Genomic DNA, 27362 nt, shown 5'->3' on the forward strand with positions numbered 1-27362 from the left:
AAAACTATGACAAAAAAAGGAAAAGAGTGTGAATTTTTTAATCCAATCTGGTAAAATTCTTTTGTTTGAAAATGATTAGAAAGTTATGAAGCTTAACCATAAGAAAAACGTTTTCTTTATAACTTTATGTTGAGAACTAAGTAATTTGATTGTAAATATATATTATTGAAAATATTTTATGTGGATCTTTATTTTATATTTATTATTTTAAATGGATAAAAAATAATATTTAATTCACTTATGTCAATCTTTACTGTAATTTTAAGATTTGTTCATAATATTAAGAACATGGAATACAATTTTCATTTATTTATTTTGTTGAGCTCAAATGCAAGTAGAGTAATATTTTACTGTTATATTTTCTACAGAATTTGGGTAAAAATAATGAAACTGCAAGTATATTATATTATTAATGACTGTATAGTATGTATGATTGTAAGTTTGAATAAGTGATGTTTTTAAATAAATACTGTCACTGATGAAATAGTAATTTATTTTTTCATTAGATTGAAGTAATTAAGTTTTAATTGTATTTATCAACTATTTATAGACTACAGAAATTGATCATTAATGAAGTGTTATTTGAATTGAAATGAGTATTAATTGTTAGTACTAATGTAATTTAATATTAACAGATAAGTATTTATATTTCGGTTTGTAATTAATTTTGTTCTGTTATAAGTAAATAAAATGCATTGTTAGTAAATTTAAATCTATTGTTGTTTTGCCAGTGAGATTAACAAACTTTTCTAGATCATGTTTGTCAGATTAGTTAGGACTACAATATGATTTCAAAATTCTGTTATAGAAGTAGGAATTGTGAATCTTGATTTAAATGACTTTGTTAATGATATTTCAGTTAATGTAATTGATTTTGTGTCAGTGATGTATTCATCTTTTTGTTAGCAATGGAAAAATAATTCTAAATTTTAATTGAATTAAATTTAAGATTTATAATTTTATTTAAAATTAAAGGCTTGCAATTTATCATGTAGCGTTTATTTGTAAAGATTTTAATATTTTTGTTAAAAAAAAAATGACTGACAAAAGTCATAAAACAATTTAATGATTGTAATACTTAAACTTGTGGAAGATCCACATTTTAAAATTAAAAAAAAAACAGAATCCTTTGTATAGAAAATCTAAGTCGTGGCTGTGAAATGATTTGTTTGTGTTACCAGTTTATAGAAATACTATGTGTTCTGAATTATTAATAAAAGAATATTTCAGAAATCTGTAGTGGTTTTAAAATAGGAGTTACAAAGAAAAACAATAAATATATTACATCTGTTATTAGGCAGAAGCAAAAAAAAAGGGTGGGAGGGCGTACAGGTTGTTTAAGAAATGTTAGTAAGAACTAAGTTGATAGGCCTAGCGGACCTCTTAATGTCTCAGCCATTCATCTGGAGGTCTCAGGATTCAAACCTGATCAAGCATGGCATTTTTCACAAACACTACAAATTATTCATCTCATCCTCTGAAGCAATACCTAACGGTGGTCCTGGAGGTGAAAAAAAAAACAAATTTATAGGCCTAAAATCAATTACAGATGAATTTAAAAGATTTAATATTGATACTGCTACATCTTATTTTTAAAAATTATTCTAATTTTCAATTCTATGGAGGTAATCTTTCAAGGGCAGTTTCCCTTCTAGGCAAACAATTTATTTTAGAAGGTTATGAGTTATAGATTTGAGTTAGAAATTTAAAGATAAAGAACTCCTGATGAAGATGAATTACTTTTAAAAAGTTATCCTTACTTATTATTAATCATATTATTTTGTGTATCCTAATTAATTGTTCTTATTTTACAGTCTATCTTTAAATAGATCTTGACTTCTGAAGAATTTCTGTCTCGTCTTAAGAAAACATTAGTGAACCTTCTTCAAGAAAGGAGCAAAAGAGGAGTTGGGAAATTATAGATAAATCTCCTAGATAGTAACCACAGTGAAGTTGGTTATTGCCCTTTTTAATTAACAAAGTTAATTTTGGTAAGGATTAATGTGCATTCTGGAGTGTTTAATCACAAAGTGTATGCTTCTATATCCTATCAAGAAGGTCAATAATTCCTTGCATTTGATTACTTTACATCATTCTTTTGACTTCTTAAAATCATTTCATACAGTGGTCACTGTGCACCTTTATTGGAAATTCTTTAGCAATTGGTGTGGCAGATATTGCTCAAAAATTATAGTTATTAAACCAGATAGTTATTAAGTAACCAAACAAGTTATCTTTTTGGTTACGGATTATAATCTGTTAAGAGTGAGAAATGATGTAACTTCACTGTTTATAATTAATTATAGTTATCTCAGGAACAGTTTTGAGTATTTTATGTAATGTTAAAAATGTTTCTTACCGAAAATGTTTTGGTGAAATTACTGCTCTTACTAATGATGTAGATTTTTTTTATATTGCCGTAGATTCATAAAAATGTTTAACGGAATATGGTGCAAGATTTGGCTTACAAAGTGATCTCTTATTGTGGTCCCACAATAAAATATGTTATTTTTAGACAAAGAAAAATATTTTTTTATATAGTCTGCTGACTAGTCACAACCTTAACTTTGGTAGAACTATTTCTTTGTTTAACGCTTGAGAAAGTGTTGGTTTTAAATATTTAGGGATGTGTTTTGACACAGCTTTAAACATGAGAGAATACTTTAATATATTAATCTGATTTTTTATAACTTTCTTAGAAAATTTTATATTAAATTAAACTTTGTAATTTATGATCTGAACACAAATTATATGGTCTCTTAAAATTCAAGAAGCACAGAATACTTTTACCTTTCTAATTATTCAATTCTCTTCAACTCTGTTGTTCTGGCATTAAGGGTTCTGTACCTATGTAATTTAAATATGTTTCTAGTTCTCTATATTTGTAATTGTAGATGAAAATTTGGATTAAATCAATAGAAATATCTGAGAAAATTAAATTGAAGACCATGTTGTTATAACTTTGTCTTCAAAACAAAACAAGTGTTTTGTTATCAGTAGGATGTGTTTTTGTACATGCTACATTAGTAGCATGTACGGAATGCAGCGTGTAATCCAATTCCAGCCAATTATGAATCATGTTAATAATGTTTATTAACATGAAAATGTTTTATTAACATTTTCTAATGTTAATAAAACATTAGAAAAATGGTTTCTAATGTTTTATTATATTTCCTTTTTTGTATTAGTACATTTGAACATAAAACAGATATAAAGAAATGAAATGTGAAATTAGTTTTACATTGTGGAATAAGTAAAATAAATATTTAACTGTATAACAGATTCTGTTAAAAAGTCATTACCTATTATGAAAAATACATTTGTAAAAAAAGAACCCTGACATTTAATAATTATGGAGCATATAAAAGTATACTTATGATATAATTGTTATTGCTAATGAAAAGAAAAACAGACAGAAGTTTATCATTTTTGAGCTTATCTCAGAAAACATAGTTTCAGTGGCCATATCAATTTGAATGATATAAGCCTGTTAGCAGAAGATAGTTTTGCTGAACATCTTGTTAGAAGTCCATTCTTTTTTTTGGCTTATTGAATATTTTGGGCAAAGAATAAGGTTTTTGACTTCCCTCAGCTTCTCACTTGTTGGTCATCCTGTGTACTGTCTTTATGTTTCCTAAAATGAAGAGAAGGTAAAAAGCCTTACTTCATTTATTTATTTGACACTCCTATGTATGATAAAAATTATATTGGTAGTAGCTTTATTTTCTTATCAAACAACTAAATGATTTTATTACTATTAATATGTCTTATTCACATTTACTTACTTCTAATTTGGACATTTTGTGACAGAGTATGACAAGTTTTTTTGTACCCAGCAAATTCATTTCAACTGACTGCTTTAATGCTTCATCAAATTTAACAGTTGCAGCAGAATGAAAAACTATTGAAACATTTTCAATCAGTAATGTTTGATCAACATTACTAAGACCTAATTCAGGTTTTGTGATGTCTCCACTAATGGGCATCAGTTTATTTAATAATTCTGAATTATTTTTCTTAATCCAGTCAAATATCTGCAACAAAGATTTATATGTATTATTTCATATTATGATGTATGTGCTTATTAACTATTCATATTTATTTATGATTGTTAACTAATAAATTACTTCTAAATATCTTCAGGGTAAGTATAAGTTATCAGCCTGGAAGCCACTTAGATAACCATTGTGAATCAAAATATTGGTAGAAACAAAATCAGCTTCTATGCTAGTAGAAAGTTTTATTATGTTTCACACCAAAAAAGAAAGTGGTTGCATTTTCCCAAACACATTAAAAGATATTGCATTGCTGTGGGTATCATCAGATTGCGACAGCTATCATGAAGTTATCCTTTGTAAATATTGTGATAGTCTATCAAAGTAGCAAGTTTGAAATGTTTCTTTTATTGAAGCTGTCTAGATTTTTAGAGCTGTTAATATATTTCAGTACTGTTTTACTTTGATTTGGGTGTGAACCTTTTGAAGATGTACTCTTGGATTACTCTTTGGACGTTAAACTCCTCTGTGATGGAATGGTATATATAAGTATCACAAAGTTCTCCCGGGACTTTCATAACCTATTCTTCTCGTGAAAATAATGGAAAAAAGTCCATAAAAACATATGTTCTAAAATGCTTCGTTTGGGAGTTATGGATAATGAAGGATTTTGCTCAGATTTCAGCTACCCTGGTGAAATGAGATTGTACTGAAATTTTAGGATTTTAGGAAACAAATTTTTAGGATGTTAATTAAAGGGCAGAATTAGTGATTTTTTCATGGTTTTTGACCTGAAATATTGAATAAAATAGGTCCCAGAACCGTAGCTGTGGAAGTTTTTGAGAAATCTGGGGTGAAAACTAACAAATTGGGGTAAAAAATCTTGTTTTTATGTTTGACTTATAGTAACTTTGTTAAATTGGTAATAAACATATAAAACTTCTAAACAAAACTGTAGAGAATTTAATTCTAAACAAAATCGTGCAACATAAGGTGAATAAAACGAGAAATTAGAAAAATTTGAATTTATTTAGAAACAATACATTACTACATGTGTTTAAAAGTACTTATTTAATGTAAACAAAAACAAAATTCATTTTTGGGGGTTGAGAAAAATTTGTAAAAATCAAACTTACTGTTAAAAATTACTGTTAAGAAATTTAAAAAAAGGAAATTACACAATGGGAAAATAAAAATAAATAAATAAAAATTACTTAGATAATTTTTATTATTATGATAGAAATACAATAAATTATTTGAAAAATTATTATTCCAAAGTTGGTAATAAAATAACAACAGCTAATCAGCATTGCACAATATTGTACTAGTGTTTAAATCATTCTGTAGGGTATATTAAGTATATAGGTATGGTGAACTGTGTTGTTGTAAGCGAAGGTTTTCTATGAATTTTAGTCTGAACATGATCGGTTTGCCATTGAAGTAATGCTGTACATCAACATCAACATAACCTATCTGTAACCAACATCAACATATATATATATATATATCTGTTGCAGCCTCTTTCACAATCAGCTGTTTAGACCACTCCTATTACCTAGCCGCCTAAATTCTGAGGTCTACTTGTACTTTCTTCAAGAAGAATTGCCGCAACGTCTTGAAGATGTTCCTCTTGCGCTGAGAAGCAAAGTATACTTAGCACGTACTTACTTGACACATGTAGTAATGTACTGTTTCTAAACAAAATTTGAATTTTTCTTTGTTTTATTCAACTTATCTTACACCATTTTGTCCAGAATTAGATTCTTTACAAGTTTTGTTTAGAAGTTTTATGTGTTTTACCCATTTAACAAAGTTATTGTACGTCAAACATAAAAACAGGGGTTATTACCTCAATTTATTGATTTTCACCCCAGATTTCTTGAAAACTACAGTAGATACGGTTTGGACCTGTTTTATTCAATTTTTCAGGTAAAAAATCATGAGAAATCTAATTCTGCCACTTAACATCCTAAAAATTTCAGTACAACCTCATTTCTCTGAGATAGCTGAAATCTTTCACTAGCCATAACTCGCAAATGAAGCATTTTTGGACATATGTTTATATGAACTTTTTTCATTATTTTCTTGAGTAGAATAGGTTATGGAAGTCCCAGGAGAACTTTGTGATACATCTTTATATAAATTTTTTGGCAATTACAATTATGATTCATTCCATATTATTCTTTATAATTAAAAATATTAATAAATGAACCAGTTAAGTTGATTAATAAAACAAAACTACTTCTTGAGAAGCGTCTTTCAGTTAGACCGTATTCAAATTCGAATTTTAATTGTAACTTACATTAAAGAATAAAAAATAATTTATGTTTTTAATTATTATTAATGCATTAATCAAAATATTCCAAGTAAAAAATATACATAAAGTAAACAAAAGAAAAATAGAAAAAAAAAGAAAGTATTTTATCTTGATAGGATACATTTTTTTTAGTCTTCTTTTTGTTTTCAGCATGGAGACCAAAATATATTCTTCTAGAGTTGAATTCTGTTGTGTTATTCTTTTTAGATATTTTGCTTATTGATATGATATATAACTAATTTTAAATTAAGTTTTAAGATTATAAATGATTCAATGGGTATAATACTTATCACGATGATGGATATTTCTCTATCTGTTTTCAGCCTCATCTTTATTTCATCTCAAATTTTTCTCCTGTTTCAATTTAAACCTCCACCTAATTGGGTGGTTGTTCAACTTGATTTCTTAAGTTATTAGTATTCATGTTTGTGTAATTTTATTTTTATCATTCGACACAAGACTCCAACAGCATAATTGTTTAACACCTTTATTTGTTCTACATGTAACAGTCTCTATATTAGTTATACTATTAAGTACTCTATCTGAGTAAATTTTCTGAAACACTATTGAGGCATATGACTTTTTTTATTAGATGGTTTTATTTTATATGTTTCAAAATATACTCATATACTTTATGAAATCTGTTTGCATAAATGTGAAGAAAATTAATTTGAATTTACTTTTGTTAAAAATGATTTTAAGTTTACAACATAGAAATATTCTTATTAGTTATTAGCACTAATAATTGTTTCAGTATCTAATAACATTAGCAGAACCTGAGATACTTAATAAATTATGCATTGTTTATTGGAGAATGTCATGGAAGATGAAGACCGTTTTGGGTTCAGAAAGAATGAGCTAAGAGCACATGGGTACTCTTAATTAAGAAGATGAAACTCTGAGAAATTGAAGGCAAGTTAAAAAAAAATCAAACTACATATATCATTTTTAAATCTTTAGACGGAATCTGATAATGAAATGGAATAAAATTTTCAGGGATTAAGAATTAAATTGTAGAGAAGATAAAATTAATTGTAATCTATGCAATAGTCAGTAGTTACAGACTGCACTAACTTACACCGACTAATTCATACTTAACTTACATATACTACTTTGACATATGGCAACAATTCAAGTAGAAAGATGATAACATTTGCTTTCTTTTAACTGAAACTAAATATAAATGAGAAGAAATACTGAAGTCTATGGATTCATTGATCAGAGAGAAATTTAATTTGAAGATAACAGAAAAACAGAGATAATGAAATGTAACAAAAGATGCATTAAATATCGGTATGGGTTAATAACATTATACATCAATGGAAAGCGGGGGGTACTCTCTTGACTAAGAGGGGTTCATCCATTTCTAGTCTCCTGGTTGAAATTTTTCCAAAATACTATGAAAATTTATGTTTACTGTTAATTAAAAAACAGAACACTGTACTGGCAAAGTTGATGACATCAAACTTCTACATAATGGTGACACAAGATGATTATTTTCATTCTTCCAATTCACAACCAAATTTACGTTCTCTCTAGAATATTAGAACATGTTAATGATGTTAGAATACATTAATATCTAAACACTCACTAAATAACTGACAAAAAAAATCCTTATTAGATAAATTGACAAACATTAGTAAAGAATTGGCAATACTTTAAGGAAAAAAGGATACTATACTAATTTCAAAATCACAAATAAAATAAGCGTAAAAAATTAATAACACAAGAACCCAGGAAGTATACTACACAAACTAATTACAGAGTGCATTTAATAGATTAAATAATTTTTTGGTTGTAGATGACTTGATTCTTTCTGAGAAGATGTAATACTTCTTGTACATGAGTGGTTCATATGTTGACACAATAATATGAATGACCAAAGCAAAGCAGGAAAATGTAAATTACAGATACTGCAATGGGCAGACTGGCTGCATAATAAAGAGTCGAGTAAAACAAGAAAATATATTTTGCTTGTAGAATAAACTTTCCAAACCACTCATAGTGGTAGATGGGCACTCATACTCAGATATTTACTATAAAATAATAATATCTATCTTATATTTGTCATGCAGGTTGTACATAAGGCAAGTAAAACCGTGGAATAAATTACTTGAATAATTTGAAATCTACAAATTCACAAAATGTGATACAAGTAATAAATACATTTAGAGAAAAATTATAACGCCGACAGAATATTCTACTTGATCACACATTAAGCAGATTTATTGTAAAAACTATGATTTTTTAAAGAACAACGATGGACGGGAAGCCCCGTTACGCTAGTTATGAAATAATTAGGATAGGTGCAGCTTACTTTCTATGGATCTAAAACGTCTGTGTGGGTTCAACCACATTCAAAGCACAGCTGTACGCACCTCTATGTCCGGTTATTCAACCGCAACAGCATATCGGGTGGGATCATTTCAAATGCTTACCGAACAGCGTCTTGGAGGTGCTCGTTGTTGACGTATCTGCGTTTTCAGATCCATTCTTTTACAAAACCCCAGAGTGCACTGTCATGTGTGATGATATCAGGGCTTCTTGTTGGCCAAGGCAATAGAGACTGTATCTGTTCTGACTCATGTCCGATCCAGCGATTCGGAAAAACATCACTGAGGCGTCTGCGGACATTCAAAGCTAAACACGCTGGAGCACCGTCTTGCTGAAATGTAATGATGTCATCTATACCTTTTGCCGTTAATTTTAGAAGCAACCAGTCTTCGATATTCTCAGATAACTGTGCTGAAGTGCGCCATCGAAAAAATTAGGACCAAGGAGATGTTTGGGCTGTCATCCCCCAGCCCAAAACACAACATGAGGTGAATGGTGTTCGATTTTCTCAACAAAAAAAAAAAACGGTTTCGTTACGAGAGCTTCGAAAAATCGCACACTCGCCTGAAAACACACATTCGTTCTTTTTATCGTTTGCTCTCGGAAAGCGTTCAAGCAATAACTGACGTGCATAATAACTGACTCACTCAACTCATTCTACTAAAGATTCTAGCTTTTTGATTTTTCTAATTACACTCCAATTTACAACTGTGGTTTAATTTTTTCATTCAAATAAATAAATAAAAAATTAGAACCGTGAAAATTTTATTTCGAGTGACTGAATAGCCTTTCTGTAATTAAAAATCCTGCCAGCTATGCAAACGAAATAATGAAAGTAAAGCAAGCTGCAAGCAGAAGACTCATTTATGGTTGTGGTGAGAATTGACATTAGTAATTGAATCTGTCGGATTCATTATTTTAAAACATCACGAGCCAGTTTGAGAAAATATTTGAATCGTTAAGAAGAAATGTTTTTTTATTTCCCACAAATCGATCTCCGAGATCTATTTCTGCAACGAGTGTCTGTACTTCGTAATGTTTTGACGGCTACCATGAGGAATAAATTTAGGGTTTTATTACATTGAATATGAATAATGACGTACCGTTTAACAAATATTCATCATTGTTATTACGGAAAGCCTTAAAAAATCTTGCACTCTGCTTAAAAATCTAATGTTTTGCCGATCTGAATAGGTAAGTTTTTCCATAGGCTTCAGACGTTGTAAATTAAAATAAAACGTAAATAATTTAAATTATTAATTATTATTAAATTAATAATTGCCATTACTTCCTCAATCTTAAAAAAAATTCACCCTGAAATCTGTAGTGGGCTTTGAGATCTTTCCTTTTCTGTTTAGCCTCCGGAACCATCGTTAAGGTATTACTTCAGAGGAGGAATGAGAATGATATATATGAATGTAAATAAAGTGTAGTCTTGTACAGTCTCAGGTCGACCGTCTGTGAGATGTTCGGTTAATTGAAGCCCAACACCAAAGAACACCGGTATCCATGATCTAGTATTCAAATCCGTATAAAAGTAACTGACTTTAGTAGGATTTGAACCTTAGAACTCTCGACTTGAACAATGCATTTATGAAAATCAGCTGATTTGGGAAGACTAGTTCACCACTAGACCAACCCACTGGGTGGACCTTGAGATGTACCGATTAGTTTTTGGCAGTCTTTAACAAAACATTAACCGTTTTTCCTACATTCTTTTCTTCCAACGATCAGCTTTTAATATCTGATATCTACGGTCTAAATAAGCACACACTGTTATTTAAAAAATATATGAAACCAATGGTATGTTATAATTACAAATAACATAAATATAAAAAAACCGCAATCTCACGAACATGATATATAAGATAAATAATCAATATATTTCAGTTGAAGTACTTACCGAGGCACTAAGCAGTTCATTGTATCTACTCTTTACGTCTGCACCGCATTTTGGTCGCATTAAAAGGTAAATTTTAGTTATTTGTGGACACGACCTTAGCAATTTCTCCACTAGTACTTTACCGACAAACCCTGTGGCTCCTGTGATTAATATGTGGCGTCCTTTATAGAATTCTGATATTTGACTGTATCCGCCGTCATTCATCCTACACATAAATATAGAAAATAAATATAATTCAATCTTTAAAATTTTATTATTCATATTAAAAAAGTACAGTAAAGAATATATAACAGGAACTGAGAACAATTTAATTTGAAATAATACTGCAAAATTAATAGTAATTTCTTTATTTATGTGCAAACATTCGTCAGTATTGAACTGGCCTACCTTGTTTCGTTTTTAAAAGTTAACCTAAATGATTTTTGACTAAGATATTAATCAGTTTTAATATCTTTCATTTTTCCTTAAGCAATGTGTGACTTTCTATCTTTCCATGATGATCCTTTTTTAATATTGTAGTATAGATTTATAGACAATAGATCAGGTAATACGACATCAAACTGGAACTTTTTTTGCTCAAAGAATACTTGTTTGCAAAGCAAACAGTATAGGAGCAGCAAGTGAGAACAAGCTTGCCCGACACCATGACGCCTTGATGCAGGCCTGATTCATATGCATCGTAAATCTTTTTAAAAATAATTCTAAATAAGAAAATTTGGTAATTAATTTCGACAAATGATTTTGTTTTGAATCGATTGAACTTTTTGAAACACGTTAGGATTAAATTATTAAATTTTATTTAACGCTACATTTTGGAAAAAAAACCTGAAACCTTTAACCTTTTTTATTCCATTTGACTTTAATCGGTCTAAAAAATCGGTAATATGGATAAATAAGATTTTGAAATTAGAATAGTAATGTTTTTGACTTTTTAAACTCATCAGTGGATCAAAACCTCCCCGTATGGGAGAAAATTTACAATTAAAAGGAATGTTGCCCTTTACTTTAATCAATCATCCGGCTCTGTTAATAAATTAAAAAAGAAAGTAATAAAAATAACTTAACATTTTTAAATATACAAGAAAATATACCGATTTAAGAAAGGCAAACATTCAATTTATTACATAGGTAGCGTAATTTAAAAATTTAGTGCATAAAAAACAGGATTCATGGTTACAGTTATTTTATTAGTAATTAAATTTTAGACAACAAATTTGTTGAAATGATTCAAGTCCTTTGACTTGAAAAAGATCTCTCGATCGACAGAAAACGTTAAAATTAAAAGTTCGTTTAAAGTAGATTTAGTCTTGTTAGTCATACGACAGTAATATGTGATTAAAGTATCTGTATAAGAAAAATCTTTTTATTTATTACCGCTACGTAGGCCATTTTTTCCCTCTTCAACGTCGCAAACTTCAATGTTAATTTAATCTTTGTTTAACCGTTTAGTTTCCGCTGTAGAATTCCCGCCTTTTTTAAAAATTTTCTTCTTTAACTCCTGAATGTAATAATTCAGTTCTACATTTTGTTCGTCTAGCTGTACGTTCTGTTATTCTTAGGGTACCCTTCCGAAAATAAATTGATGTATAACCGCCAATTAAACAAATACTCGCCCTAAAATAATAATGACACACAGCAAGGGACTTTTGTACATGCTCTGCGATTAGTAGGGAGTTACTTTATCTCCCGCTAATCTTGCGTCCCGTTCATCCCGCTAATCTTGCGTCCCGTTCATTTCCATATATTTTCCTTATTCCTTTTAGTCGTCTCCTTCTTTTATCAGGTACGTACAATTCAAACCCACCAAAACGTGCTACAAATTTGTAACCAAACTTTTCATCATAGAATCGCATTACGTAAATACAGCTGTTTCTTAAAGTGTATTTTTAAAATATGTTCTCTGAATTTTTATCAAATTTCCCTTAATATTAATGACAGTGAGTTACCGTACAGCAAGTAAATATTTCGCGTTGAAATGAAAGGAGGTTCTTACTTCGATTCGCGAGTAACTTTTTAACATATTAAAAAAAGTGTTTGATTATAGCAAAATAGTATGTTATAATAAAATGTAATAAAGAATAATCGGTTTCAGAAAAATGTGCTTAAGCAGAAACGATCTAATCCATGTGATTTATTTTAATCAAAGACAGCGACAAAGTTTTAGCAGATCTTGAGAAGTGATCGGATAATTTAGAAAAAAATATTCGGATTATATTTCAAGGAAAACAACGGTGAAGTGTAACGAAAAAAAATCTTTTAAATGCCATTAATATTTCTTCAAAGTGTACTTAAAAAAGCGCAATTATATGCAGTAGCTGGATTCGAAAATTATTTAAAAACGTTAATCGGTTTTTCAGGTTCAAAAGATATGCTGCGTATTTAACAATAAATTAAGTTTTTGGGGTGACTGTATATATATATATATATATATATATATATATATATATATATACATATACATATTGTATTATATAAACAAAAAATACATCAGAAACTGTCACATATTGTGGTACATTACCAGAATAATTGTAGTAACTTATCGGCTAATACAAATATATTTCATAAAGGCTCAAAATGTAGAATTCACATTAATTAAAATAAAATTAAAAAAAAATACATAAAAATAAACCACACTAACAATTAATTTTTAATAATGCACAGGTTACCTGCAAACATAACTTTAGAGTTTATTTATTTTACATTCTAATTCTGGTAAGATTTTCTGATGAACCGGTTCTTAAGCGGATACATAATAGTGGAACCAGAAGGTCTACGAGTGACCGAATCGTAACCTCTAAGTAAAACGTGATCATCACAACAAAAAATCTGATGTAGCCGGTACATGACTTTCTCTCGACACAATTCCTTCTAATATAGCGGTTTTGTAAACGGTTAGTAACTAAGACGTAGTTCCGTTTCATTCTTAATATTTTTCTTATTAAGATGCAGCGAGCTTATATATAATACAACGTAATTAAATAAAAGCAAACTACACAAATATTTCACCGGTATTAATCGATGAAACATAAAATTCCCTCCCACTTACTACGGTCGCAAACATTATTCTTCTTTCAGACCATAAATTAAAAAGAAACTGTTAAAGAAAGATGATAAAAAAACGATGATGATAATAATATTTTACACATTACAGAACCACCAGGAAATAACATGTTTTATTAAATTTCTACTGCAAAATATTACGAGTGTTATTTTTATTCTGTTTAGTTTTTTCAGTTTTTTATGAAACTAAACATTTAATAAGGTTTTAATTTTTTTTTAATAAAAACAATTTGGAGTGAGATCTTGGAATCTATTCATCTTTTTTCTTTTTTTTTTTAGTTTACGACGAATGATAAATCTGTCAACGATCTAGTTACCATGTCATTAAAATTGAATTCGTTTATAGAGTGATTTTAACATTTTCACTTAATGGTAGCCTATGATACAGGATTGAGTTTAAAATTTCAGAAATACTTACTCGGAAAATAATTATTACGTTTATTCTTTAAAAGGTAGCATACATTTACTCGGTTAAAAATATTTTGCGTTTGATATTCAGTTCGTTACTGATACCATGATCGCTAATGCGCCGGTCTTGGTCAGTTTTCTCATGAATTTCGATGATCTTTTTTCACGATTTCGATGAAATCATGAAAAAATGATGACTATCGGTCAACTGGAGCGAGGTGTATCAACGACATCAAAATTTCTACTGATTTACTTGATTATATTTTTAATTTTTTAATACATTTTTTATTTAATTCACAATAATTTTACAATCATTTACTGTAATTATTATTTATTTATGTTTAATCGTTTCGATATCTTCATTATTTTCAATTAATATTCAGTCTTTTATTATTGGAAATTATATTTGACCGAATATACTCAAAATCATTAGACGCGTTCATAAAACGGTTTTCGCCGATCTTACAAGTACTCGACGAGAATTATAAAAAAGAACTAAAGGTTTTTGTCTTCTTTAACCGACAGGTCTGTTGACCGGTGCTTAACCGGTTAACATGAATGTCAACCTGTGAAACACTTAAGCGAAACATTTTTATTTTTATTAATAACGTATCTTTAATGTTTTGATAGCGAAAATAAGTATGCTCGATTGAAAAGCTACATTTTTAACTGATGTCAACTGAGAAACTCCGTTTTTCAGTTTAATTATTATATACGAGTAGATATGTTAAGGTTTTATGGATTCAAACGTTAAATTTTTTCAAAATGCATCTGTTACGATTCTGTTTTTTATTTGTAAAGGAAGATCCTCTGGTGGTCCTGTAGTAATCTACATCCAATTAACTAAGGTGGAAGATTTTTTTTAACAAAGGGCACATTTAAAAAGGATAGAAAAATTAAAATTCTTCTGACTATATTTTATATGAATATATGTATTTTATAAACATAAGGTATAGGAAGGATATTACCTACAATAACAGTGATTATGAGATTGGGTTATCGCCTGGAAAAGATTTTAAAGAAGTGCTGGCAGTTATTTAGTCGTGATTTTTGTTTATGTATTTTGTAGGGATAAGGAAAATGTTACTTCGGGTACTATTCTACCGGTATTATTCCGGTTAGTATTTTATCGATAGATGGTTCTGATAATACTAATCAAATCTAGCGTGCTTTTGAACAGTGACATATCACTGAGTATTTTAAGAAAAGTTAGCATAGTTTTTTTTTCTTGTCTTCAGTCATTTGACTGGTTTGATGTAGCTCTCCATGATTCCCTATCTAGTGCTAGTCGCTTCATTTCGGTATACCCCTACATACCACATCCCTAACAATTTGTTTTACATATTCCAAACGTGGCCTGCCTACACAATTTTTTCCTTCTACCTGTCCTTCCAATATTAAAGCGACTATTCCAGGATGCCTTAATTGTGGCCTATAAGTCTGTCTCTTCTTTTGACTATATTTTTCCAAATGCTTCTTTCTTCATCTATTAGCTGCAACCTCTTCATTTTTAACATTCTCCTATAGCACCACATTTCAAAAGCTTCTAATCTTTTCTTCTCAGATACTCCGATCGTCCAAGTTTCACTTCCATATAAAGCGACGCTCCAAACATATACTTTCAAAAATCTTTTCTTTACATTTAAATTAATTTTTGATGTAAACAAATTATATTTCTTACTGAAGGCTCGTTTCGCCTGTGCTATTCAGCATTTTATATCGCTCCTACTTCGTCCATATTTAGTAATTCTACTTCCCAAATAACAAAATTCTTCTACCTCCATAATCTTCTCTCTTCCTATTTCCACATTCAGTGGTCCATCTTTGTTATTTCTACTACATTTCATTACTTTCGTTTTGTTCTTGTTTATTTTCATGTGATAGTTCTTGCATAGGACTTCATCCATGCCGTTCATTGTTTCTTCTAAATCCTTTTTACTCTCGGCTAGAATTACTATATCATCAGCAAATCCTAGCATCTTTATCTTTTCACCTTGTACTGTTACTCCGAATCTAAATTGTTCTTTAACATCATTAACCGCTAGTTCCATGAAAAGATTAAAAAGTAACGGGGGATAGTGAACATCCTTGTCGGACTCACTTTCTTATTACGGCTTCTTTCTTATATTTTTTAATTATTACTGTTGCTGTTTGGTTCCTGTAAATGTTAGCAATTGTTCTTGTATCTCTGTATTTTAACCCTAATTTTTTTAAAATGCTGAACATTTTATTCCAGTCTACGTATCGAATGCCTTTTCTAGGTTTATAAACGCCAAGTATGTTGGTTTGTTTTTCTTTAATCTTCCTTCAAATATTAATCTGAGGCCTAAAATTGCTTCCCTTGTCCCTATACTTTTCCTGAAACCAAACTGGTCTTATCCTAACACTTCTTCCACTCTCCTCTCAATTCTTCTGTGTAGAATTCTAATTAAGATTTTTGATGCATGATTAGCATAGATTATTTAAAAATTATTGCGTTTTGAAAATGAGTGAAAATATAGAAGAAATTCGATAAATTGTGAAATTTATTACAAAAAGGGAAGAATATGACTCAAACTTCTAAAAATGTTTGTGGACACTACAAATATACCAAATTTCATTGAGTTTTGTGAACGTAATGCGATTTCAGTATGTGTGACGAAAAGCGGTTCAAGCATTTCGATCTAGAAATTTTGATGTTGATGATACACCTCGCTCCGATTAGCCGATAACTGAAAAAGTCATCCCCAGCCATATTGGCTGGGGATCCAGCAGAAACTCACTGTTTTATTACGTTGAGTCATAACACACTGAATCTCACAGATAATAGGGTGTCTGGATTCCATGTCACTTGCAAAGTACTCATGGAATCTGAGCAGATAAGTACGTGTCGAAATGTTGTTCTAATTATATTTAAGGCCTTATTAATAGCATACAACTCTGTAACAAAAATATTGACGATGCTAGGAAGGCCAAATATGTATGTTCTGTTACCAACCGTAAAAGCGCAACCAACAGAATTAACGGTTTTTTAGAGTCGTCTGTATAAACTATAGCACCAGGTTTCATGCTATTTATAAAATTATAAAGTTTTTTCTTGTAATTTAACCGGATTGCTGTTCTTTTTATAATATCAACAAAAACCAAAGCAGTAATTTACTAGAGAAGGCTGTCAAAGGGAGTAATACGATGGAAGAACAATAAGAACTGGAGGTAATTGTATGTTTAAAGATAAGAAAAGGCGCTGAGCTCTGATTCCTAGCGGAGCAGTAGATGATGGCCGTTCTTCAAGGATTAACATGGAGAACACCGCATCAAGTCGGAGAATACCGCATCAAAGGTAGGATGCGATAAAACAGAACAATATCAGACTATTTTTAAATAGTCTGATATTTATTATTATCAGACTAATTTTTTATTATCGTTTCCCCACCATTTGAATGAAGTAGATAATACATTTATAATTAATTTATAAATATATATATATTTATTTCTTATCAAAAATAATTGTAAATAATTTGATCATAAATAAGTATAACTAAAACTTATGAATAGTTAATAATTATTTTAATTTAAAAATTATAAACAAAAAGCCGTCAATTTAATTCACGTTCAAGTCGTCATTTCTTTATTAGAAGTTGAATTTGAAATACGCGCGTGGCTCGACTGTGAGGAGAACTCGAGCGAGCGATCGGCTAATTTCGGGCGAGTTCGTGACTCCTCACCGTCCTGTCACGAGACACAAGTATAAAATAAATTTAGTAAGTAAAATAAAATAAATTACTAGTGTGATGCATAAATTTGTATAAATATATAACTAAATAACAGAAATAGCAGAAGCAGAAATATATCGGAATAGATCCGAAAAAGTTATCGAGAGAACTATATTTGGAGGTTCTGTGTTTTCTGCAAGATGAATTAGGAAAAAATTGAAAGAGTTTGATAACAGTGTATTTTTCTATAGAGTATTCCTAATAAAAAAGCATATCGAATACTCTGATGTAGATATTTTTTGCAGATCATTAGTAGTTCGTCGGTCAGTAATTAATTTCTAAATAAATTGTTCTGTCTTTGGTGAAATACGTTAAAAATTAAATCTGTTATTTTACAAATTGAATTTGAGTTTTTACACCAGTGTATTTTAGACACTGTAAAAATGTCTAGTCTCCGAAAAATTCTACTTGTGATGTGGTTTCGTGAAAGAAATGAAGAAATAATAAATCAGTTTTAAGCAAGCAATCTCACATCTGTTACAAGAAATATAAAAAAAAATGTTTTTTAATAATAAAAAATATCGACCGAGGTAACCCAATAATTTGTACGAATAACAAATTTAATCCATAAAGTACGATCAAAGTAACAAAGGGATGCATTCAGATGCAATTTATTCGGTGCCCCCGATTGAATTGCAGATTAAAGGACGAAAACTAAGGGCGTCCGGTGTAACCAAAGATGAGGCCAATTCTATATTACGGGAACAATGGAAGGTGGCATGGGCGGGTTCAGCAGTGGCCGCATGGACCAGAAGAATTATCCCGGACCTGGATGCTTGGCTAGATCGCTCTCATGGGGAATTAGATTATCACACAACGCAACTCAAGTCGGGACATGTAGCGTTTGAACAATACCTGTATAGGTTTGGCAGGAGAGAGTCACCCATCTGCTGGTATTGCGACGCGGTTGACGATGCCGAACACACTATTTTCGTGTGCAGGCGATGGGAGGAACATCGTATAAATGCAGGACTGATACGTACCCGACCGGAGCAGCTCTCGAAGTGGCTCTTGGCTATGTCTGGGAACTGGCATAATTTTGCAACATTTTCAAGAGCAGTCCTCAGAATAAAAGAAGATGATGCAAGACGACTGGGATACTGAGGGTTTTAGTTTATAGAAGGGTAGGGCGGACAGCCCCGTTCCTGAGGGCTCACTTGCCCTGGTGTGCGGGATCCCGTGATGGAGCGGGGACTCCTGGGGTCCGTTAAGCGTGGATTAATGAAAAGACCGAGACCCGGCCGGCGGTGTGGGTTCCCGGTTACGCTTCGGCTCCTGCGCCGTCGGTTTGAGGCTGACAAAAGGAAAGACCGAGACCCGGTCTCCTACGGGGGGGGGAGGGCTGGAACGGCATAGCCGGGCCTGGCTTTTTCCGTCGGAGATTAGAAGCAGGCAATTAAAAGATCCGAAACCGGGGGGGCTGACCTGTTGTGCCGAGTTGATAACCGGTGAATGGGGAGGCCCTCTTAGAGTCGCGAGGTCACGTTCCCGAGCCGAGTATACTTAACTGGATGTCCGGCTTGGGGGGAAAAAAAATGATGCATTCAGCCGGAGAAGGTACGACTTGTATAACGATTTCTACGAGCTCCTGATCGGTTACTATCCATGCAGATGTTGAAACGGGTTTTATTCCGTATATGCTGACAATCAGCCGACACTGGATTTTCAAAAGGAAATGATTAGTAATTTTTCTAAACATGTTTTAGGGGAAAAACTTTGCTAACTTATCTCCTCGGAGTGTACCGATTATAACAACGCACCATATCACGGCGTTCACGTTTTAAAATCTTCCAATTTTAACGCACCAGAATCGAAGATTCAAGCGAAAGAAATCCTCTTGGCGTGTCAGTATTAAAAATTAAATTGTACCATTTAATTAATTTCAGAGAGGGCAAGAGAAAATGTTATAAAGTAGTCAAAATTTAAAATGAACACAGGTCATTCCGTCTTGAGAGTTCCTCCATACCACCCTGAATTCGATCCCGTTGAGTTAATACTGCCTGTAAAACCGAGCTGCAACAAATAATATCACTTAAAAGTGATATGAAAAATACAATTTTTCTTCGATTACTGCAAACAGCTGGAAGAAAAAGTTTTGCAAATGTGTGAATAAAATCGAAGAAAAATTCAGAAAAGCTGAGAGCCTGTGGACGCCGTTAGTGATTCATTTGCAATTAAAGTTGATGAGAGTAATTCTGATTTTTTAATGTTTAATATTTCGGTGAAAGGTCTTCAGAAGATAAGAGTGAATCGTGAATTACAGATGAATTTCCGTACATTATACCGATTTATGCGAAAGCAAAAACATTTATTTTAAAATTGATTTTTTTTTTACCTAATTTGTTTTAATTACATTTATATGAAATTTTAATATTTTAATTGAAACATTACCATCCAGTAAGCTAAGATAATTAACAATGATGCGTAAAAATTTCCTTGGAGAATATTATATTTTAAATATAAAATACATCTTTTCAAATATCAAAAAAATTGTGTATTTTTGTATAAAAATATTTTTAATGAATATAATTAAATATATTTTTTAAAAAATAAAACGACAGGATCGTTGTATAAAATGTTTTGAAAATTATTCATCTGAACTTTCAAAAATAAACTATCGTTCACTATTCCTTATAGAGTTCAAGATGAAGCGACTTAGATAAAAAAAAATTGAAATCAACGACCCGTTATCTTTCTATTTCAACTGAATAAAACAAAGGGTATCTACATAATGCTCTTTCTAGTCAGATACGTGAAAAAAAAGATCATTTATTTACAATTATCAGAAATCTAATTTTAACAATTTTTTTTTTATAACAGATTACATTTAAATACTCATAAGGAGTTCACTAAATTGAATAATTTGTATTACGAAATTAAATGTTTAGAGTAAGGCTTGAACGGATACTTGGGAAATCTTTTTTCCTCTGAATTGTCTCCTTAGTATCTCATTAGTAAAGTTGATTGAAGAACCCTGAAGTACGACTCCACCTTAAATTTGCCATTTTTTTATTAATTGAGATTCATTATCTATGTACAATTTTAACAATATCCACATAAAAAACTGTTTTTATAATTTTATTTTTTTCATAAAGAAAAGGTTTTTAATAAAAAAAAAACGCGTAAATATTACGAAAAACAAAGATAGAACATAGTAAGTACGCTTACAAGTAAGTTATCTGTAGAGTTTATGACCCACGAATCATTTTATCTCTGGTTTAGCGATTATCACGTTATGAGAGAAGACATTAACTATCTGTTGTACAAGTCAAATTGAAACTTAATAGTTTACAAATTACAGTAAATTAAAATCTAAAAAAATACAATAAATTCTGTAATTATCTAATATTTTTAAAAATCCACGCAGGAGAAGTTCAGGGCGTAATATGATAATAATTCTTTTCCCGATGATTGTTTTATTTTTCATGACAGTTATAGCGTATAACAAATGGAACTACACGGAATAGCGTGAAAGTATTATTATCAAGAATTCCCCGGAATTTTGTATTTATTCGACGTTCTCTAAGCCGAATCAAAAAAATGTTAACATAAAAATTCTGAACATGATTTGCGTGTAGATGTTGAATTTATTTGGCTTTATAATTCTGGAACAATTGAAAATACAAGCGTACATTGCCGGAGATTTGGGTGGAATTAGTATTTTGTTTTTTAAGATTGGATGAGAGATGGAATCGCTATGCCGTGAAGGGTTAGGTACAAACCTAGTATTCCGGTTAAAGGTAGTACTCGTACTGTTTTTTCTTATCAAAAATTATACCATCATTGGAAATATTGATATTGTACATCTGTTATTATGTAAATTTAAGGTAAGAAATATGATTATTCTATGATGTGTGGATTTTAACATTAATTTTGTTGAAGTAACTAAGAAATTAGATCAGTTACTATTTATTTTGTATGATTTTAATTTATCCAAAAATTGAAGTCCTACTAGAACTAATCGTTTTTCATAATGTAGCAGTAAAATTAAATTATCTGTAAGCTCTAATAAGGTAACGAGAACTGGATTCACCGAGCACCATTTTTTAATATCAAATATTTCTCAGAATAGTCTAATTGTGAATTTACCGGTGGGAAAAAATCAACGATAAATCAGCGCTGAAACCGTTTTTAGTATGGAAACTTGGGTAGATATTTAAGCGGGAGAGAGTGTATAGATACTTTTTCAAAATTTCTAAAAGGACTCAAGTGTAATATGAATTTTGTGTGTCCTGTTATAAGAGAATGTTTAAAGATGATAAACAATGGTTTGGTGATGACACTAGGAGACTGAAAGATTGAATTGAATTAACCTAAAATGACCTAATAAATAAACTAAAATTGATAAATGAATGAATTTAAAATTCGATGATACAATAGCCATTTGCTTAAAAAAAAATCATTTATGTAAAAATATCCATCTTCCAAAAACATTAGTAAAATATTCGGCAGATTATTATTTCTTCGTTAGATAAATTAAAACACGATAATGAAACTTGAAGTTTAACGTTTAAATAAGTCAGTAGCGGTGCTAAAGGATCTTGCAAATTTTTTAAATTATTATTTTGTAAAATCTAGGAAATAACAACTTATTTACTAATGAGTTTAGCTGCTGTAACAACACAGTGGAATCTTTTTTTATAAATTTCGTTACAGAGGTGCAAGAACTGTGTGGTTTTATTGACAAACTAGCTAAAAAAACATCCGTAGATTTTAATGAAATATCTGTTAAACTATTTAAAAACTTAGTATTTCCTCCTTTAATCTTCTTAATTAATAAACTGTTTCATCTGAGTTTTTATCATCATGTCTAAAGTATGAGAAAGTCATCGTTTTTAAAAGCGGTAATAAAAAACTGTAGAAACTGCAGACAGATCAAAATTTCATATTGTTTATCAAACATTTTACATGTAATTTTACACAAAGTAAAGTACCTTTTGGAGCACAATGTCGAAATAAATGAACGACAGCATTTCAACCGTGAAATTTCATAGATTCTAAATCTTCAGTTTTGTTGATAATATTTAGACCTCCAGAAGAGGGAAACGTGATTTACAGGTTTTCTTATCGTACTAAACATAGAAGATCGGGTTTATTTTTATAAGAGAGAGTCTTTGTTCGAGTCTCGGTCAGGCGTGTCATATTTTACGCGCTACAAAATTCTTTGCCATCCGTCATACTGACGATCATTGATGTCAGCCTGTTGTTCAATAAATTTACCAGTATCATTGTTAACTTTTTAAAATTATTTTTTTCTAAACATCGCATTTATTTTAATTTTAGTTTACGGTAAACTAAATAAATTGTAATTGCGGAAAAAACTGAGTTACGAAGAAAAATATTTTGCACTAAGTCAATAAACTTTTCTGGTCGTAGTAGTTCTTTTCTGATACATTTTGTCTGGGTGCCAAACAGCAAATATAGCAGTGTACTTGCAGTTTGGTACAACAGATTTTTAGGATTGATTTTTGGCAGCCTAAAAGTTCGCAGATTTCAGTATATTTTGGTCTCTGCTGTTTGAAAAAAAAATATATATTAGACGAGGTATCCGATACGCGACATTTACATTTGTAAATTTCGATCATGATATCTGTTATACGTTGAGGAAGAGAACGGGGCGGGTTTCAGGTTCACCCTTTTTAAAATTTGTAATATTTTTTGTTTAAAGCATCGAGATAAGAAAATTATACCTCTTTCATTCTTATTCACAACGTGGTCAGCTTGATCTTAAAAATACATGCGTTAAAATAATTCATTGGAAACCTTGTCAAAAATAAAACTTCACCGTGTCATGGCCAGAGGCAAACTGGACAGTCAACAAAAGTAAATCTACTTACATTATAGTCTTGCTAGTTTGTAAATTTTTTCCTGGGCGCACAACGAAATGTCGTTATCAGCGCCCGGACACGATATTTATATTTTAAATAATTAAATATTGAAGATTAACAATAGTATAAGCAGCTGAAAGTTACTACAGAAAATTCAAATAACTGAATGTAAACGGACGGCCCTAAGAAATCGTAAAACGTAAGATAATGTCGTTTCATTATTCCCTAGTATATTTCGCATGTTAGACCCTAGTTTAAACTTGCAACACAATGCCGCATAACAGATACGATCCACAAGAACAGTGGTTCCCAAACTTTTCTGAGTTGCGGCGCCCTTTTTCAATTAAGATTTTTCCACGGCGCCCTACCCTAAAAGTAAAAGTATGACTATTCGTAAGTAAAGAGATAAAAACAAATAAAACTTATGTGTCTTCATTATTTTTTACTTCATTAACATAATTAATATGATGATGTAAATCACTGTACATTTTCTAAAATCGTGGAATTAATCTGGACACGGCCGCCCTCATTTCCTTTTCCACGTTGATTTTTACTCTATACTTGCTTTTTATTTCAGCAACCCAGCTTCGCACAAATACGACGTCGAAAATGGAATTAAAATCTGCTGAGCCTTATCACTTAGAAGGGAATATTCATCTTTTATTGAAATTCAAAATTCTGCCAATTTCATGTGCCAAATTTTGCTTTCAAACTGTTGTCGCAAGATAACTCGAATTACACTAAAGAAACTTTTATGAATAAAATTCATAACTACTAGTGTTAAATGGAGCTTGATTCCTTGAAAACCTATCGAAATTTTCATTTTGAAAGTATTTCTGAAACCAGATAATTACCTGTGATAAGTGCCCTTCAGACACGGTTTTTATATCTTGAAAAAACTCAAGTTTATTTGACGTCAAAAATTGCTACAGTAATAAAAAACCATGTTTGCCTGCATTTTCATTCGATTTTCTTCTCCATAGTTTGGATTTTTGATAAAAGTTTTTTTTTTTTTTTTGTTGACTTCAAAAGCTGCATGTTTTTTCCCTGCAGAGAGAGATTAAGGAAATTTAGCTTTTCAAAAATGTCGCATAAATATGCCAGTTCTATTAAAAAATCGGCATCAGCAAAATCTTCTGCATCTTTGAATCCTTCCTCTTTAAGAAAAAAAAAAAATTCTTGCCTTAATTCAAAGGTACGTGATAAAAAATACCACGAGAGAGCCATCGTGCACTGCTATAGTACAACAAAGACGAGTGTTCAGTTCCTATCCTCACACAGTTTTTTAAAAAACTTTGCTTTCAATGGACAAGATTTTATAAAATTTACCATATTCACTACACATTCTAACACCTGATTCAGTGCAGGCCTCACATGTTTTGACGCAAGCGCTTCTCTATGAATAATGCAACGGGTCCACAGTGCATTTGGTGATTTGCTTCGAATAAGTGTTTGTAATCCTCCATAGCAGCCAGATATAGAGCGAGCTTCATCAGTACAGACACCAACGCGCTTAGGCCAGTTCAAATTATTTTCAGATATGAATGTATCAAGAATCTCGAACAGGTCCTGAGCCTTCGCTCCTGCAATGATATTTTTTACAAAAGAGAAGGTCTTCTTTAATATTATTACCATCTATAAACCGTACATAGCATATCAAATAAGCATCCTTATTATCATCCGTAGCCTCATCTAGCTGTAATCCAAATTCCACTTCTTTATTTTTTTCAATTAATTGATCGTTGACATCCTCCGCCGTATGTTTTATTCAATGACTAATTGTGTTACTGGACAAAGGCGCTTTTAAAAGCAGCTTTCCAACAGACTCACCAACCATGATGTTCACCATATCTACAGCAGCCGGTAGAATAAGTTCTTCTGCGATGGTATGAGACTTCTTGCATTTCGTGATTCTGTAAGCCAGTTTGTAAGATGCTAGCAAAGCGTTGTTTGGTATTGATGCCGTCTTTAAAAATGTATTTCGTGAATGATTGTCTATCATTGTAGATACAAGAGTAAAAAATCACGAAACCGTTTATCAAAGACATCAAACAAGAAGCAATATTACACTAACTATACTACATGAACTAATTTATATCACTGATTATTTATATGAAGCGCTGAGTTTAAATTCACTTGACTTAGATTATAAACCGACTGACTGAATCGAGCCGGCAACGCTTGCTTATATGCTTTCCGCAAGATCTACCAGAATAGTCCAAATTTGTCACGAAGGATCTACGCACCTCGACGTGTCTAGCGCAATCATATGGCGGGATCGAGAAGGCGCAGCGTTGTCGGCTCACGTTCGTTAGAATATTCTGCGTCGGCGACATTACTTTTATACACAGAGTCAAGTAAAAACAAACCAAACAAAAAATTTACATATTTTTAGCTTCTCACTTTGTTTTTTAGTTAGTTAGGCCAAATGGCCTAACCAATGGTCTTGGTTTATGAAGCTTTTACAATATTTGGCGGCGCACAGTTCGGGAATCATTGCACAAGGATGTAATGTACAGTTAGATAGTAGTCGTAGCGAGCACAAACGAGTGCATCTGTTGAGTAATCAGATATTCATGAGCGAGCCTAGTGTGCCCTATTCTCAACAGCAAATAATAAATAACCTCTTGAGAAAACAGACAAAATCGCAGTTCAGATCATCGTCATCTTAACTGAAGTCTTTTATTATTATTTTAACGATTTTTTTTTAAACTTAAATCAAGTGTTAGAACGAAAGAACATGCATATGAGTGTTATCATTTTACTGACTCGATTCTTGAAAATAATCAAAATATTATAATAATAAAGGCAGGAGATTTAATATGTCTAACAAGTATGTTCAATATATATATATCTAGGTAAGGAAAATCAGCAAAATAGAAATCTAAGTTGAAGCATTTTTTGTCGTATGAGTTTTATTAGGTTTTATCTTATGATTAGAAATCATAAGGCTACATCGGCCGAATAAGAGAAATCTATTATGCTTCTTTTAAACGAGTCGGATATAAACATTTTTAGTGACTATTATGTGTGAGAATATGGAATGAAAACTTTTTACCGCATGTAAAATCCCATGCCTGACCGGGATTCGAACCCGAGACCAGGTGAAAGGGTAAGAAGCTATCACTCCGCTTCGGAGGCCGCGGCAAGTGATGACTTCTAATAATAGGACTAACACTCTATGTATTCGTTAAGAACAGAATTATCTCTATATTATTTAAAATAAATACTTGTAAGTAAAATACTGACACCATAATGAGCTTACTAATTCTGTAAAAATAAACTTAATGTAAAAAAAATAAATAAATAAAAAGATAATTACCATTGTCTTTTATTAATTGTTATATATTAACAGATTAACGAAAGGGTAGTTTGAAAAAGTACGATACTATTTTAAAGGATTTAGCTAGCTTCAAATATTTTCAAAAGATCACAATTTCAGCTCTGCAACTGACAGAGTATGGAAACGGGAAATTGTGTTTTGCTGTAGCGAATCGGTAGCATATTTGTCACCCTTGGAAAGTTTTGACGTCTTGAGGCAGTCGATTTTCATTTTTATTTGTATCTGATTTTAATGATTTCAGAATTTTGTATAAGGTAACTAAAACTATTATAAAAGCAGAGATTTATAAATGTAGTGCATAAAAATTACATTTTCAACATGTCTTTAATATAGTCATTTTACGCCAATTTATAATTCAGAATAAACATTCTAACCTAAATAAATTTTAGTAAATTTTATAAATAAATACCTTACAATATATT

At 30.9% G+C, this 27362-nt stretch overlaps 1 protein-coding gene across 1 annotated transcript in view; it reads right to left on the minus strand.

Annotated features, from left to right (window-relative positions):
• Nucleotides 1-27362, minus strand: part of LOC142323983 (putative fatty acyl-CoA reductase CG5065) — a 102472-nt gene that overhangs the window by 41116 nt on the left and 33994 nt on the right. Inside the window, exons 2-3 of the mRNA XM_075364450.1 lie at nucleotides 10550-10754; nucleotides 3786-4034 (exon numbers count right to left, since the gene is read on the minus strand). Coding sequence (XP_075220565.1) covers nucleotides 3786-4034; nucleotides 10550-10753 — 453 coding nt within the window. The 5' untranslated portion in view covers nucleotide 10754. The remainder of the gene's footprint in view (nucleotides 1-3785; nucleotides 4035-10549; nucleotides 10755-27362) is intronic.

This window comes from Lycorma delicatula, chromosome 1 (assembly GCF_047948215.1).
Source record: "Lycorma delicatula isolate Av1 chromosome 1, ASM4794821v1, whole genome shotgun sequence".
Classification (NCBI taxonomy): domain Eukaryota; kingdom Metazoa; phylum Arthropoda; class Insecta; order Hemiptera; family Fulgoridae; genus Lycorma; species Lycorma delicatula.